The following is an 18,104-nucleotide window of genomic DNA, read 5'->3' on the forward strand; positions in this document are numbered from 1 at the left end:
CCAAACTGGATTTTTTGTGGTCCTGCCCAAACATCCATAGCTCCTTTGCAAGCTCTCCACTTCTGAACTGAAGTGAAAACCAACGTGTTGTTTCCCAGTGATATTTGTGCACAGATGTCCTTCAAAGAACAATCTTTCCTTTATATTAGAGTGCTTCAACTTTTTAACATGTAATTACTAACATTCACAGTGACAGCAGAAAGTGACAGATAGAGATACTGTGATGGATAAGGAACCCTTAAGTCAGGTATAAACCCTTCCGTGGGTAATATACCAGGTGAAATACCCTCATGTTATAAAGGCAGGAAGACCTTTGGTGCAGATAAGGTTTACCTGGTAATTAAACACCTGATAAAATCGAGTCCTAAATCTGACTGGTGCCTCTGTAGCAAAAGCTGGCTTTGTTCAGCTCTTGTTCCATTTAGAGCCCTCATTCACAGGTACCTGGTAGGGAATTCAGAGAGCGGAAAGGAGAAAACCAAAGTGTATAAATGTTCTTGGTCAACTAATTGGCAAGACTGCAGGCAGTAGCTGTCAAATCCCTTAGATAAATCAGCCTGGCCACTCTTCAGCGTTCATTTAACACTCACATGAAGCAAGTCTTCATTGTTCACATATGGGGTTGCTCAGTTCAAGTAGCAGCAGGAAAAGGGAGCAATTAAAATCCTGCAAGCAGCTGCCATAATTAGCTGATAGCTTTAAAATTTGAGATACGAAACATTCTGCCAACATAGAAACAGCGTACCAACCATCTTCCCTGTGAACAAGACAAAATTACATCTTGGGTACTCATCAAAACTTTCTTGACTTGGAGAAATCAAAATTTGTCTCATTCCTCTGCTTCGAAAAAAGATTTAAACATCCTTGCAACTATGAAGGTGAAGCATCTGTCTCAATTTTGTGGAAGAGCTTTTTGTTGAATTTAAATTCTCAGTTTTCATGCTAATAGTAAAGATATTTAGTTAAAAAAAGATGTGAAACTTGTCAATAACACCAGTTTAATTTTTAAAAGTGCATGTGTAAGAAAACTGGTAATATTGCATCTTTGATGGCATCCATTCCCAATAAATGGAGAGTTGCTTCTTCATTGTGGAATAATTCAGCACTTGATTACAGAGGCTTGAAAGCTGTTGTTCTGTTGGATCTATATCAATAATTGCATTTCAAAGTCAGCTGGGTTCAGGACTACTTGTATGCCAGGATCTGTTGTTTCAGACAACCGTGATCTAAAATTACAACATTGCTAACACAATGGAATTTATGTTTTGTATGGTTTTGTAGCAGTAAATTAAAGAATAGACTTGATGCCTACAAATATGTGTATATATATATATATATATATATATATATATATACACATATAGATATAGATATATAAAGAAACCAAAAGGCAAACAACATACTCATGTTTATTTTCAAAATGAAAGTTAAAATGTGTTGGTTACATAAGATCTGCTTTGCTATAGGCACTTGACAGACAGCCTAAATTAAAACCCTTGTGGTTTAGAAAGGTAGTTAGGGTTCCTTGAGCAGTCTTCATTGTAGTTAAGGTTCCTTGTACAATCTTAATTGTGCTCTACAGTGATACCCTAAAAATAACAAAGAGGACTTGATAAAACTGGATCAGCCCCAATCATTATGCCATACTAATTGTACCTCCATACTTATCACCTTGTTTTAAGGTTGCATCAAGGCTATTGGGATCATCCTAGCTGCTCACCACTTTCAGCCTTAATTGGTTTTCTGGAGTATGGGGCATAATTGGAGCACCTTTCATTTTAACAAATTTTATATTAAGTTACTGTTTTACTCTTACCCTTTGCTCATTACAAATAGAGATTTTGTCTGGAAGAAGTTGTTGGTTTTGAGCTGTCAGAGTTTTAAGTACAGGTCTTTTGTTTTCCTTCAGCCTTCTGCAGCACAAGAAACCTCCCCAATCTCCAGTTTCTTCCTTTTTCCTGTCTTGGGATCTTCAATTTCCCTTTTTGGATAGTTAAAGGAAGGTTCTAGGCTACCTCTCTGTGATAAATTCTTGCTATAGCACAATAGTTTGAAGTGATCTTAAACTTGGAGGCACATCCATGGCAAACTTCTTTCAACCTCAGTTGGCAAGCATGCAGCAGTTTTTCTGACCTCTGACTGGGCTGTAGGATTTGGGATAAGTGGTAACATCCACTGTCGTTTTGGTTTCCTAACTCAGATTTTTACCATAATTTTCAGCATCAAATGTGAAAGGACCATTACATTTATATATTACTGGTTCTCTGTGGTACACCTAGAAAGTTGCTATTAAGAAATGAGACATCTAAATCTTGAACCTTCTCTTTGACTAGTATGCAACTGATGAGAATTTAGTGCAGCAAAAATGCAATGATTATCAATTAATTGGTCTCATTTTTTTTTCTTCACACCAGACCCAGCACCATTCCTGCTTTTTAGCCATGGAAATGACATCTTTAGAATTGACACTGAAGGGACAAATCACGAAAGATTGGTTTCTGATACTGGTCCATCAACACTTATGGATTTTCATTATATAGAAGAGAAAGTGTATTGGGTAGACTCCGAAAGGCGACTACTTCAAAGAATTAATCTAAATGGCACCAAACAAGAGGTAAAGAAATCAGTTCTTTGGAATTCTCCTCGATGATGGTGCAAACCCCTCTGTGGAAACCACCTGCTCCTTCAGTGCCGTTCTGCCTTTACTGTTCATCGATTATGCCTTTGCTTTTGCTGTTGTAATGGTTCTGACCCAGAGCCCAGGCTGTTTTACTGGCATTCACATTCAGTACATACAGGATCAGGTGAATGCAGGAGAGGATCAAATTAAAAATGCAGGAGAGGAAATTCAAACAAATTAAGGCTTTGTAGACTTTGATGTTTCTATCAGTTATAGATTATTCTCTGGCATTACAACATTGTCTTCAAGATTATCGTAATGCAAGCTGACACAAATGCTATGCAAAGAATGTGCTTGAATTCCTACTAATTTTTTCTCAAACCTTTTATTGGTTTCTATGGTTGCATAAATGCCATTAGCACTTTATTCTTTGCTTAGAAAAAAAATGTGCAGTTCGTTGCATCTGGCTGATTAGGAAGGACAGACAGGCTGTTCTGGCTGAACATTATTGCTGTGAGGGTGTTCTTTTCTTTGAGAGAGGTTGCCAGTATCATTTACCTCTGTAGAGTTTTCGCTCATGTATTTTCACTGATTTTAAGGAATCTGGGTCCAGCAGCAGTGTGTTAGGAGATTTCCATCTGTAACAGCACAGGCCTGGGCGCTTCATGATGTGCCAAATGCGAAAAAATTAACTAAATGTTAATCCAGTATATTTCCTGTGCAGAACAGTTTCTCCTTTTGCAGGGAGTCACTCAGTTCAGAGGGGGTGTGTGTAAGCACAAAGACCAAATGAAAGTCATGAAAGAAAAAGAAAGAGAAATAGCTACAGGTCTGAAAGAAAATGAAGCAGGCAAAGGAATGAACTGGAAAGTTTCAGCTGCATCTTCTATTCCTTGTAATGAAAGCCAAGTTTAGAGTGGTCATTAGGATTCCTCTTGTCAACTCATTTTTTCTGTCTTACAGAGATTATGTTACATAGACAAAGGCATTTCAGGATTTGCTATTGACTGGATAAATCAAGACATTCTCTGGGCCAACAGACAGAAAGGAACCATAGAAGCAACCGACATGAATGGGAAGAAACGCCGAGTTCTTCTGAGAGCTGTTGGTCGTCCCACAAGGATTGCCATTGATGCTGAGCAAAGGTAATTTTAAAGGGGTCAGTAATTTCATTGAAATAGACTCCAAACATGTAAAGTACTAGGATTGTGGTTCATGGAATCATAGAAATGGGTTAGAAGAGACATTAAAGGTCATCTAGCTCCAACCCACTCACCAGGGACAGGACACCTTCCACTAGATCTGGTTGCACGAAGTCCCATCTGACCTGCTTTGAACAGTTCCAGAGGTGGGGCGTCTACAACTTCTCTGGGCAACCTATTCCTGCACCTCACCACCCTCACAGTATAGAATTTTTTCCGAATATCCAATCTCAATCTACCCTCTTTCAGCAAAGTTTCTGGGTAGGAAGGCAGTATTGGAGAAGCAAAGGTAACGATGCCTGCAAATGCTGGGAGTCACTTGTGCTTCAGACCCAGCACACTTAGAACATAAATCGGTATATTTTCTGAAAAAAATGGTCAAAATTGACAGTTTGGTGCTGTTTCCCTTGTTTGTTTATCAGTGTCTCCAAATATTGGTTCTGAATCCACTGCTGCTGCTTAGCATCACTAGCAGTTTGGCCTTCATAGAATGCTCCTTTCAGCTTCAAGTAATTTACAAGGAGAGCCATGCTCACGTGAGAGGCCTGGCTCCTCAAGGGTTACCAGTGTGAATCATCACAGTGGTCTCTCTGTGCTAATTTCCCCTTACAGAAAAACCTCTCGCATTAAAGTTGCAAAAAAATAAAAAAAAAGAAAAGAAACGCTTGAGCAGAATTGGAAATGATGCTTCTGTTTTGCTTAGCAAGAGCATGTCTTTGTTGCCACTTTTGATTTGCAATAAAGCTGCTCAATGTGTGTGCAACTATTTTAATATTAAGACTCATGAGTCCATTCCTAACACATTTGTACATAAACCAAACTTCTAATACTCTTTGGAATCTTGCCATCTCTGTGGGATTTAGAGCCTGGACATCAGACCTGCCTTTCCTCAAATTTGCAGGAGCTCCCCATAGATTTGAGAAGTAATTCCAGTTTCCTTGACTGCATGGCTGAACAAAGTAGAGAGGCAGACAATAGTGCCTTGTGGTTAAGCTGGGCTGATTCCTGCTTGACCTACTTGAGGGAAATTACTGCTACCTCTAGTAATGCTAGTTTCTAGTACCTCCAGCAGTACTTGTAGTTCTAGTACCATCCTGAGAAATTCTGTATACAGGAACAACTAAACTTAGTAAAGAGTGTGTAGCTGTGATGTGATTTTGAAAACGTAGGGTTTGTTTGTTGTGGGGTGTTTTGTTTTGGTTTTTAAACACACCTCTCTTGCCTGCAGGCTGTTATTTTTGTCTTCAGATGGTTCAGTTTCCAGCATACACCGAGCATCCCTCCGTGGAAGTGATATGATAAATATTTTGAAAACTACAGAAAAAATAAAGGCCATTTCACTAGATTTGGTTGACACAAGGCTCTACTGGATCCAGCATGACCACGGGAAAGAGATTTCCCATATTGGATCCTGTGACTATGACGGTGGCGCTGTTCGTTTCCTCAGAAATTCTGTCCGGTGAGTTTTCCTCAACGTGCCAGAAATAAAACATTCATTTCAGGGATGCAATTATGCTCTCCCCCTCATCCTCCCTTTTATTGGGTCAGTTCACAACATGAGGAGTATAAAGTGTAATGCAAATTGCCTATGACTGTAAATGTAACATTAATGATAGGAAAATGCGAAAATGTCACTGTTATGAGGATAATACTGCCACTCAGCACTCTCCAACTTCCAAGCTTTCAGCAAATGATAACTAACTAATCCTTAGAAATCCTCTTGGAGTGTGTATTGGTGGCCTTTTTCTGCCGAGAGAGGAGCCAAAAGGAGAGATTAAATGATTTATCCAAGGTCACAGTGGGTGAGCTCAGGTGTCTGAGCTGTGCTCAGGAGACTGAACTCCATCCTCATCTAAGCCTGTTGTCCTCCTTAGCTGCTGCTCCCTGGGGAGGCTTGGCCTGTGCTCAGGCTCTCCAAGAAGCATCAGCAGATGTGGAGAAAACCATGCTGTGAAAGAGCATTGTCCTGCCCCAGTGCCAGTGCTGAGCATGGCTGAGGGGGCTCTTAGACCCATGTCCTTTTGGTCTTCGTGCTGTGCAGGGGTACAGGTGCCCAGTGGTGGCCATGGGTCAGTGAGGGGGTCAGGAAATGTTGTCACCACTGTGTCTTCCAGTATGGTTGGGTCTCCATGTGTGGAAAAGGGATTTATGACACTCGACTGAGAAAAATTCAGTTTTGCTGATCTGCTTATTTAAATATGTGGTCCACCATTTTCATATGATGAACACAAATTTGGTTTCTCCCTCCAATGCCAGCAGTCAGTTTGGATTTTTCCTTACTTTTTTTCCCTTTATCCCTTGAGTTGGTTGTTCACTGGAGTATTAATCCTTTAGCCTGGAAGACCTGGATTCTGTTTTCCACCTGGATTATGTTTTCCTGGAAAGCAGAAGACAAAAATACCTTTTTCAGTATTTTTTCTGATTTTTCTCTTATTTGAAACTTGGCCCTTTAGTGATTTCTGCTAGCTGCTATAAATGACCAGTGAATGTTCCTGAGATAGAAGAAGCAGCAGAATATGGATTTTAGGAGTGCCCTACTCCTGCAACTCCATCTCAACCCTGATTTCCTCAGTCAGTCAGGATTGTCAGAGCAGGCACTGGGTATTGGGAAACAGAGGAACTGATCTGACCTACGTCCTTCAACAGACCAAGTTTCCATTTTGGTTGCTGGATTCACCAGAAGTAGGGTCACACCTCGGCTTTCTCTCCTGGTTAAGTCAGTCCTGACCAAGAGATCATTAAACCTGTGAGAAATGCAGGTTATCCATTTTGTGTCTATTTCTTGCAAATTTGCAGGATTGAGCGCTGAATTATTTTGGGAATGTCTCTGCACCTCTTCTGATTCTCTGATTCTCATATAGAGAAGATACTATAGTTTGTGTGTGTGTATATATATATATATATATATATACACACAATATAAAAAAAAGGTAATTTTTAGTGAACCTGGCTGAACTAGGCACTCAGAAAATGTTGAAGTGAGTAAATATATAGGGATCAGGTAATGTGCCACTTTGCTCTCTTCTCTTGTAGACATCAGTTGCTTGGTATGTCTCTCTTTGCTGAGCACCTGTACTACTCAGACTTGAAGTCTGGCATGATATGGAGAGCCAACAAATATACTGGGAACGTTGTAGTCACAATTAGCCTGAAGCCATCATTTTTCCCACCAGTGGAAATAAAAATAGTACACCCATTTAAGCAGCCAGGGGCAAGGATTGATTCTCAGGATTTGGGTAAGTAAATGTAATGCTGCTATGTGCCAGAATAATAATGTCATACACTCTGATTCTCTGCAGTAAGAATTTTCTTTGGCAAAATTCCAGACCTCAGTGAAATAAAGGAAGTTTTTTTTTCACTTCAATGGTCCACAGCTCCACTTGGTGTGTGCAGTTCCAGCTGAGTATCAGAGTAGAAGCCTGAAAGCGTGAACTGCTTGCTTCATTAATCTATACACACATGCAGATAAATGTGACTTTCTCATTCTCTAGCTTTTCTTCACACAAATATATTTTTATGCTTTCCTGCAAAATGCACAAAGTATACAGATTTTTAACCCTCTGCCAACATTATCCTCACCAAATGTCTGCTTCATTCTGGAGGTTTTAGGCTAAGGTGCATGTAAACAACTCTGACTATTAAGGCAGCGAAGAATTTTGAGCACACAGAATGTTCTACAAATGGATGTCTCAGCTTTCCTGTGAAATGATTCCATTAAAAGTCAGCAGATCTTGAAGCTGCTATAACAACTATAGGATAAGAGACTCCTGCCCCTTTAACTGATAACAACTGCAGCCCACAGTGTGAGCTGGTCATCTCACTGCCTTTCACTGTGGATCCAGAAATGAAGGCAAATAACTATCAATAGTTCACCTTCCTTGGGGATTCTTGCTGAGGAAGTAGGAAGTGGGGGGATGTCCAGGGAAATAAATAATGTCTTGCCCCCTAGTCTCTGGGGAGCAGAGCATTCTTGCTTTAATGGGATAGCTTTTGTCACCAGTTTTGCTTGGGTAAGAGCAATGGAGCAAAGAGTGTGGAGGCATTTGTGTGCCAAGCAATGGTTGCACAGCTCCCAAGGGAAGACAGCCGTGGATTCCCAGAGCTACAAATACATGGGGAGAACATAGTGTTTGTTTTAGTTCATATGAGCAAAAATCAAACTGTAAATGTATCTTTGAACTATTCCTAAATAGCTACTATAAAATAGGCTTTGTCTTTCTTCATGCCAGCCAACAGCTGTACCATGCAATCTGTGCCCTATGAGAACTGGTCTGAGTGGGAAAATCAAAACCTTCAAAGCAGCTTTCCCCCTCAAATGCTTTCTTTGCAGTGCCAAGACGTGTTGAGATGCAGAAGATAGTGTTCCTGGAAATCAAGCTTACCCTTGTAAGCACAGGGAGTCTCTATTCAGAGACAATACTTGATCTGTCCTTCCTTTGGGGAAAATGGCAGTCCTGGCAAATGGAAGCACTTTTTTCTGCTGACACATTTGGTGCCCTCACATAGAGGAACTGGGGCAAGAATGTGCAGCTTAATTTCAGTGACTGTGGGCACTTAGCCTTTATTCTTCTCTCAGAAGATTTACTCCACTTCTTCCACTGGGACATTCTGCTTTCTGGCATTTCTCTTTCCTTGAAAAATGGCTTTCCCTGCTATTGTTCATATATGACCTACCAATGTTTTTGAATGTATGTATATTTCCTACATGTTTAGTAAATTTTTGTAAGATAGGAAGCATTGTCAGCAGTAGACTTTTTAAAAATAATTCCAAATAACTTCTTGTAAAATGTCTGGGAAATGGTGGAGTAGAAAGAAAGAAGCTTAAGAGGCTGAATCCAGATGAACCTTTTGGACTTTGTGTGTGCATTGCTTGGCTTATCCAATGCAAGAACAGGGATGAAAGGAGGACTAATGAGCCGGGAGTTCAAATGAGATTTATAGCTGATCTTACAACAGAGAAACCTGGAGATAAAAGCATACCTAGACTAATTGGATGCTCTGTACAAGCTAAGAAAATGTACATTGCAATGTAGTATCAGCTGTGAATTATCAAGTCTTCTTAAAGCAGATAACTAGTGAGTTCCTTCAGATGAAAAGGGAACTTAGGAGAAGTGTGCAACTGATATGATTTGATTTTTTTACTGTCATTTGAGTTATTTACTTTGCTACTTAAATTCCTCAGGTTACCTTTTCCCTTTCTCTTTCAAGCTACTTCCTGGGATTGGTCAGGGCCAATTAGTAGAGAGAAGAACATTAATTCATCTATGGATTTGCTGTAACCCCAAAGAACAACTTTGGTGTGCCACTTTTAATCAAGGCTCATAAAATATCTGAAATACCTTAAAATCTCAAATACTGCTTCTGGAATTCTTTGAAAGAATCTTTCCTAACACATTAATGATATTCAGTACTCTTGTAATTTTTTTTTTTTTTTGAGAAATTATGTTATATTTCTTTCCAGTGTAAGATACAAGCATCAGGCTAGTATCTGAGTGTATGTATTTCCATGTAAGACAGGTGATGGGAGGGGAAAAAAACCCACAAAACACAAATAAGTTCATAAGAGTGGTTTGTAATGGCGTTCTTCTAGAAAATATTACATTATAAACTTTGTGATTCATAATTTAATCACCATTAAGCTTTGAAATGTGACTGGAGTTTTGGGTATTGATATAGCTACATAGAGTTCTAATAAATAATTCTAGTTAAGAATTATTATCTTCCAGAGATTGTCCAGATGGCAAAACTATAGCTTCTATTATTTATTCTGTAACTCCAAGGTGTCTTAGGTCATTTTAGACCACTAGATCAATAATGGTACAACCATGGGGAGAAAAATGAGAAACAATGATAAACATATGATGCAGCCTTGAATGTGGTCTTGTTTGTGAATTCTGTTTCTTTGTGGTTGCATGCACTTGCACTTTTGCCATTCTAATGAGTTCTTTATTTGAAGATTAGACTCTGTATGTTCCCAATTCAGTTGCAGTAGAAAAAGATTGTGTCCAATTTAAAATAAATTCTACAAAACAAGAGGCTCACCTAAAACCACACAAAATTCTAGTGTCTTAAAAGATAACATGCTAAATAACAGAGATAATACCTACCTAGTCATCCATCCATAATTTTGCATTTAATGGTATGACCTTTGCTAGAGAAGACTTAACCAAATATGTGCAAGGTGTGCCTGTAGCCAAGCTGCAGTGTCTGTCTAGGAAATTATATATTATTACATTTATAGATGGGATCTGTATTTCCACGAAAGGGCCAATGTTTTCTCTGTTGTAACCAGCAGAAGAATAAACTTGGAGCTTAAATAATATGCAGTTTTCCATTTCTTGGAGTTTAGATTGTGAATGGGAAGCAGCAGAAGAAAGTTGATCACATATGCATTTCTTTGCCTGTACGAGCCCGTGATGTCTTACACTCACAGCCCAGGGCAAAGACAGCATTTTGTGTGGCTGCACACCCACATTCAGTAGCATCAGTTCAAACAAAAATAACCATTTTGGAGACAAAAATAAAATCAGGAGTGCTGCATATCTGTGAAAGCACCAGCCCTGAAAGATAGCTGAGCACAGACATGAGGCTATGCAAATCCTTCTCATGAGAAAGGATACTGGAGTAGCTTTTCCTGTGAAGCAGGAGAAATAGGAAGGCTCCTGTTGGGAGCCTGTTGGGCACATTTTTAGTTCTTCCTTTGAAGAAAGGTTCTGAGTTTGAAATTTGAGCTCAGCATTTGTAATGCTTGTATTTCTCATAGAGCCACACCAATACAGATACTCTAGAATGGGCCAAATGGACCTTTTGCCCAAATGAAACACATGGTCATTAAAATCTCCCAATATCTTTTTTGTTAAATAATATGAATATTATTGTGGCAATAATACTCCAATATAATAAACCACAACAACAACAGTCTTTGTATGCTGTGTCTTAAAAATCTCTCTTCCCTCTCTTTTTTGCATGTGCTCTCCCTCTCTGTTGCTCTTATTTCTGAGTGTTTTACATAGTAATATGCAATACTGTGCAGGACTGGGGGCATAGGAAACTTGGATTTTCCCTTTCATAGTCACTCTAGGTATGCCCAAACCAAACCATCCCCTAGTTCATGCTCTCTCTAAATCTGTTGCCCTGGCATAGAGCTCAAAATTATCATTTGGATACACCTACTCCTAGTATTCCAAGTACTTTCACTCTTACAGTGACTTTTTTTTGCCTGATTTTACCAATGGAAAAAAAAAATGAAGTTATTTTGCATTAATAAGAAGTTCCTCAGCTTGGTTGAGCAAGCAGATGTTGACAAGAAAATATATCTCTTACCATCTTTCTACTGGAGGGTTATTATGATAAGAACTCCAGTCTACTTATACTGTAATTGTTCTTTCAGAAAAAGGAATCTGTGATTTGAACAGAGAAAAGTGCAGAAGAAGAATCTGCAGGCCAGACTTAAGGAGTCATCGGTGTAAATGTTCTAGTGGCTTTATTTTAAGTCGAAATAAACAGTTTTGTGAAGGTAATACATGAATTTCTCATCCACTTTATTCCATCACATGAAAAAATTCTTCTGTTCTTTTACTTAGTATCTTGAGTTTGAAATATTACTATGATCTTTTAAAAATTTCAGCTTGCCATTTCAGTTTTGTGTCCTTCTAAGTCTGAAATAGTTTAAAACAAGACCTGTGAGAGTGTCACAGATGCCATTCTTGTGAGAAATTTTGGTCTTAGGTCGTAGGTAAAGGAGCTTCAGATAAATAGAAATGCTTATGCGTGCTAATTTAATTTTAAAAGAAGGATGAAACTGGATGTACTACCAAAGGTGAAACATGGAATAATCTAGCAACAAGAAGTCTGTCTGAAGTATCATTTCAAAAAAGACAGAAATACTTAACATGCTTCTAAATATTTTAATCTGGATTGTTTTATTAAAAATCTAAAATTTCTATTAATAATAGATAACAGATTGCTTTTTAAAGCACTTCTTTCACATGACTAGATTTTATAAGACATAATGGCATCAGAATTCCTAGCTTACAGGATTTACAAACTTGCCTGAGCACCAGCATTCCAGTTCTCAGGAAATTCTAAGGTTTGATTTCTGAATTTCAGCTTTTAATACATTTGTGTTTTGAGGCTTTTACTTAAGTCATGTTGAACACAAATTTTTAAAAAGAACCTATGTTTTAAGAAGGTGTCTAATGTACCTGTTTTGGATGTGCACAGGATTTAAATGGCACTGAAATCTGTATGAAAAGGCATCTTTTTCAAAGTCCTCTAGGCACCTATGCTGGACACATAGAGCACGAGTATGTTTTGCTAGAAGGTTTTTAACACTGATTGGAATGAGGTCTGCAAACTTGTTTTCTTATGGTTCATTAGAAAAACCACATTTTTGTGAAATGAATGCAAAAAAAGATGTACTTTTTCAGACTCTTATTTTGTTTAATTAATCTATTCCCTAACATTGACTGATGAGGTTATTCTGGCACAACAAATTCTCTTTTTTTTTTTGCAGACATTAATGAGTGTGGCTTCTGGAATCATGGCTGCACTTTGGGCTGTGTGAACATCCCTGGCTCCTATTACTGCACCTGCCCGAGAGGCTTTGTTCTGCTGCCTGACAGGAAAACATGCCATGGTAAGGAGCTGTAATACACAAACACTTGGAGTATCCTGCTGGAGACAGTCCTCATTTCACACTGGGAACTGCTGAAAGTTTTGTGTATTGCGTTGCTGCTTCCAATCCCATGTTATGTAAGCAGGATCGGCTTAGAGTGAGTGAACTGATTTCAGGTGTCGTGTTCAAGGAAGCAGAAGTTACACGTGGGAAATTGTGGGCACTTCTTCAGAGGAGGAAAAAAGAAACAAGTCATGTCTCCAGAGAGACCTCTTCTCAGGTTAGGCCTGGTGACACATTCCAGGTGGATAAGCAGTTATGTATTTGTAAATGTGGTCTCTGAATTTGGCTCGCTCTCTAAGGATTTGCCCAGTCTCTGAAAGAGCAGCTCGCAGCACCCCGTATTTTCTTTTCAGATCAGGGCTGACAGCATTGCTAATATGCATGACATTAGTTGAATTAAATGTTTATGCTCAGCCTACAAATGAATTAAGCTTTTCTGAAGTAAGTCTAGAAGATAAAATATCAAAAGCTTCCAAGTTTTGAGGTCTTGGAATATTGTCAGTCACTTTTGAAGTGAAGCTTGTGCATGGAAAAAGGTCCTTATACTTTGTTTATTTGAAATTAAGCATTGGTATAAGGCCCAAGCAGGAGTGCCAGTGCACACCAATGAGGTCTGTGTGGATCATGGCAGGATAAGGATCTAGAGTATATTAAATATCACTACTGGAGAGTATTTATAGCCATAGAATCTAACAGACTCTAGCAGACAGTCTATTTTAGACTCCAAGAGTCCTGGGCAGGGCCAGGAGTTGGACTCAATGATCCCTGTGGATCCCTTCCAACTCAGGATATTCTGTTATTCTGTAAGAGCCACTTCTTCCTTGGAGGGAGCCAGGAGCAGGATCCAGTGACCCCAGCGTGGGGGTCCAGGGTGAGTGTGACAGCTGCAGAAGGCAGCCAGCTGCAGCAGCCGAACTATGGGAGGGCTGCAGCTAGAGGTTCTTGGAGATGGGATATCATTTTGCCTCCAAAACAACATTGAGACACTGTGAAACTCAGTCCTGCTTTGGATGACCAGCTTGAACTCTATGCCTGCATTTTGGGTGGCTCAAATTAGATAGAAAATAATGTTTTTCTAGCACAGGCTAGGGATGCAGAATGGACAATGTGACCTGCAGCACAAGGCAAATATTCACCAACTATGCAGCTGGAGAGACACACACACACAGAATGAGAAGTCCAAACACTGGCCAGAGATTTTGATGCTTTGTCCTCCAAGTCCTTTGTGAAGCTCTTCACCTAAAGCCACCAGCTCTGGTCAGAAGGAATTTTCTGGACCCCATTCTCCGTGCTGAAGTGGTTGGCACCCTCCAGTCCAGAATGCAGTTGCCCTGCAGAAGCAATATTTGCAAGAGCTGTGCACCATTTAGGCCAATGTGTGCAGCTGATTGACAGAAGCAGTTGTGGAAGTCTTGCATTGGTTCCAGTCATATGGCACTAGAATTCGGACAAAGAGATGGAGTACTGCAGTGCAGAAGGTGGAAGGAGCACATCTTGTGAAACTGCATTGAAGAAATACTAAAAAAAATGTTGGCACTGCAATATTTCTAATAGCAAGTAACGGAGAGCTCTTGCCAAGTCCTCAGATGATTTTGCCCTTATAACTGCTAAAATTGACACTAAGGAGCATAGTTTTGTTTCTGGAAGGTTCACCCCCTGTTTTGATTGATCTAAGCTCTTTTATACTTGGAGTAGTAGGAAAGTAGTTCTTCCTCATTCTCTTGGTCTTTTATACTTATTCTTTCAGTATAGATTCCTTGTAGCTTTTAGAACCTGATCTATTTTTGATGAAGTACAAGAAAGAAATTTTTCAAAACTACTTATATTTTGCTAACAAATCTTCAGAGTATTTTGCAAAATGTAGGGCTGATAAGTATAATGGCTTCAGACTCAGCAATTTTGGATTTCTCCTGGGCTGTAATCAGGAGGAGGTGTGGAAAAAAATGAAAAAGGAAAACAGAAACACAACATAACAAATCACAGAAAGACTGCAGAAGTGTTGTACACTCATTATCACACTTTTGTTTATACATTTCTTCTCCTTCCATTTTTTTTTCTTCTTCTTTTGCTATTTAAGAAGGTGTTAACATCTCTTACTGGGGGCTTAATAAAAATTTTCATTATCATTTAGGATTTTTTTTTCTCCTTAAATTACTGTAGAGCTAATTACCTGTACAAGTAATGACACGGGATGTAGTCACGGCTGCCTTCAAACATCCAAAGGCCCTGTTTGCTTTTGCCCAGAAGGATCTGTGCTCAAAGTGGATGGCAAAACATGCACAGGTAAGGAACATTTTTCTTAGCTGAAGTGACTGCCAGTCTCTGTTTATTCTTGGCACCAAGAGCCAGAAGTGAATGAAGGTGTTTTACACTCATTTTGAACAGCTGTAAATGATTGTACAAGATAATAGAATTTAAGGTGATTTGAGTCCTGACATGAGCAGTATTCATCTTCATTTTTTAATAGATTTTTAGTAGCAGCAACACCCAATATTTGCTGGCCAAGTTCTTTTGTTGCAGCACAGATCAAGGCATGTCTCAGATTTTTGCTGTGGGAGACATCTAAAATTTATACTTGTGAGGACATATAAGTACAAAATTAAGGCTCAGGTGATAATTTTATTGATGTCATGCACCCCATGTTCATAGTCACCCTAAACTACCCACAAATGGAATTTTTGCTGCCAGAATACTTGAAGTTGCTACACTCAATCTGTCATTCCACACTTCAGCAATTTTCCAAATTCAGGGGACTATAGCTTCTCAACTGCATCTTTTCAGTCTTAGGGGTCCAGATAGCTCCTTCACTGACAGCCTTATGCTGTGAAAAATCCTCTTTCCCTTTTAATGACTTTCATATTGCGGGCTGTACTTTATACATAGATTCAGTCATTATTTTTGTTTCCCTAGCTCATGCTGGTATTGAGAAAATAGCAGAAAAAAATAACAGAAGAATGGTTTCTTTTTTGCATGAAATCTTGGTTTGTTTTCTTAAAAAGTATCAATTTGTCATCCAAGCCTAATTAACTTCTGGGGAGACAATTGCATTAATTTGCTGTTTCTCTGCAAGGAGAGCAAAGTCTGATAAAATGTATTACTCTGTTGTAGACGGGGTGAGATTTGCCTGGGAGAAGAATTCTCTGAAACACTTGAAAGACCCTCTCTCTTTACATATCCCACCCTCCCACTTTGCGTTACAACACAACATCCTGTGTTGTAATTTTCAGGAAAACTCTGGAACAAGTTACTACTCATTTGCTTTCACTTCTCTAAGCTTCTGCTTTCAGCAGGAGACCTTTAGGTAAATCTACCAGTCACTGAGATTATTTGCACTGTAGAAATCCTGAGCAGAGTGAACCATTCTCTTATACCTCTGATTTTGTTGTATTTTATTTTTCTTTTAGAACGGCACAGTAAAATTTTACAAATGCTCTGTTTAAGGTTGTACATCTCCAGATAATGGTGGCTGCAGTCAGATATGCTCTTCTTTAAGCCCATCCTCCTGGGAGTGTGCTTGTTTTCCTGGATATAAGCTTCAGCGAGACAGAAAGCACTGCACTGCTATAGGTTGGTGTCTTGGTATGCATGCATATTTCTGCCAATAACAGCAACCTTTTTCGAGTTCTTTAAGGTGGATCAACAGGGATCCCTTTTTGCACTGATTCCAGGTTACTTAGTGAAACTTGGGAAGTATTGGGTGTTAGGAAAGACAGCCTATTTTGGAAATAAACCAGAACAAGCACCAGTGCATGGTTCTGTCTCTTTCACAGAAAGTTCAATCAGTGATGCATCTTCAGCATTTCACTCCGGGCTCCCATACTGTGGAGGCCTCTTCTGCAGTTCACAGGGTTTTGTGCCTTCACATAAATATGGGCATAGTTCCTGCCTGGTGTTGCAGAACTGGGGCTGAAGTGTGTCTATTTTTGAATAGGATAGGGAATAGTCTGCAAAGGACTTTCCATATAAGGATATTTCTCCCACACTGGCCCCAGGAAGCTGAGGTGTTTGATGTGCACTTTTGGATTCCAGACCCTTCTGCTCTTTCTGAGAAAAGGGCAGACTCTGGTGACCAGCAAGGTATGAGCAATTACCAAAGAGAGAGGAGGAAAAAGAAGCTTTTGATTTGTGCCCAAAATAAGAGGAAAGCTATGTATTTTTCTTTTTTTTAGAGGACAGTATCTTTCTTGCTTTTACTACAAAGTACTTCTCCATATGCAAAATCCAAGTTATTTTGGCATTTATGATGATGCTGTGAAATGGAGAGAGATGGTTGCCTCGAGGCTAGGGCACTCAGTTTGAAATGCAGCAGGACTAGTGACTCCTTTTGTCAGAAAAGTTGAGGCTGATGCTGTAAACTTATATTCACATTTATCTTTAATTTCTTAGGCAAGTGGAGTGTAGGAAAATTGCTGTAATTTCTTTTTGTTTCTGTTCCCCATTTTGTCTTTTACTGTTGCTTATTTACAGCACTACTTAGGTAGTAATGTGAGTTAGAGATCCCTTTGAACTTAGTGCAATTAACACATTGGCAAATTTTAATCAACAGGTCCTAAGCCATTTTTGTTGTTTGCAAATGGCCAAGATATCCGCCAGATCAGTTTTGATGGAACAGGTTACACAAGTTTACTTGACTGGCAGATGGGAGTAGTCTTAGCACTGGACTCTGACCCGGTGGAAAATAAGGTAAGGCATTAAAAATGAGAGGATTCTGGAGTGTTGCAAGGACAAAAGGATTGAGCTTTCATGTGCCTTAACCTTTCCTCTGTCAGTGATCTGGATTACACATTATGCTGCTCGTTGTTCTGTTGCCTGTCTAGGGGCACAACTGGTATAGGCTGCCAAACATTAGCTGAAGAGTTTCATCCTTTATTTATTTCTTTTTTGGATGCTGAAAATGATAGTTCACAGAGAATTTGGATGTCTAAATTCACTTCAGGCATGATTTCAATGCTAAAGAACTTTTGTGTGAGTTTTCTGCATTAAGACTGCTGTGTTGTTTTCTGGAAATATATTGTGGGCTTTTTCCACTGTGTAGTGGTACAAGCAAACGTATCTTTTATTCTATCCAGATAAATCTGTATGATCCCTACTAAATGTTGGAGTAATCTCAATGAGAATTATTTCCTATGTCCTGATATTATTGAGCAAAACTGCTGAATGCTCCCAGAGTCTATTGCTCTTCTAAAATGCACTCCTCACATACTAGATAGTGCTGTTGGAAACAGGAATCTTTTCTGTATAAAGACCTGTTTGTCTGTGTGGCCATATCCTAATGTCCTACTCCTTGCCTGCAGAGTTGGGAAGGAGTTCAGCAGTGCTTCGCTAAGCCTTCTGTGTCAGACAGTTATATTTTCCCATGGAGAGACTTACTTCCACTGTAAAAGTGTTGCAAAGAAATACTGGATGGTACAGTGAAAACTGATGAGGAGCTCAGTTAAGTTGTTGGAAGCACCTCAAGGCCCAGATGGACACAGCTAAACAAATGTGAATGTTACCAGATCTGCATTCACAGGAGGAGCACTTCAGGCACTTCTGGAACATCTCCACTTGCTCCCAAAATAGGGCCCTGCTGGAGAGGCAGCAGTTGCCTCGTGCTGTGCCA

General features: G+C 39.4%; 1 protein-coding gene across 6 annotated transcripts in view; it reads left to right on the forward strand.

Moving 5' to 3' along the window:
- EGF (epidermal growth factor) overlaps positions 1–18,104 on the forward strand; it is a 58,317-nt gene that overhangs the window by 10,813 nt on the left and 29,400 nt on the right. For all 6 annotated transcript variants that reach the window (XM_059844262.1, XM_059844266.1, XM_059844263.1 and 3 more), the window contains 9 exons: positions 2,415–2,614; positions 3,584–3,765; positions 5,051–5,281; positions 6,856–7,058; positions 11,213–11,338; positions 12,338–12,460; positions 14,663–14,785; positions 15,944–16,069; positions 17,049–17,185. In XM_059844262.1, the coding sequence (XP_059700245.1) occupies positions 2,415–2,614; positions 3,584–3,765; positions 5,051–5,281; positions 6,856–7,058; positions 11,213–11,338; positions 12,338–12,460; positions 14,663–14,785; positions 15,944–16,069; positions 17,049–17,185 (1,451 nt within the window). The remainder of the gene's footprint in view (positions 1–2,414; positions 2,615–3,583; positions 3,766–5,050; positions 5,282–6,855; positions 7,059–11,212; positions 11,339–12,337; positions 12,461–14,662; positions 14,786–15,943; positions 16,070–17,048; positions 17,186–18,104) is intronic.

The sequence above is a fragment of the Haemorhous mexicanus genome, chromosome 4, assembly GCF_027477595.1.
Source record: "Haemorhous mexicanus isolate bHaeMex1 chromosome 4, bHaeMex1.pri, whole genome shotgun sequence".
Lineage (NCBI taxonomy): Eukaryota > Metazoa > Chordata > Aves > Passeriformes > Fringillidae > Haemorhous > Haemorhous mexicanus.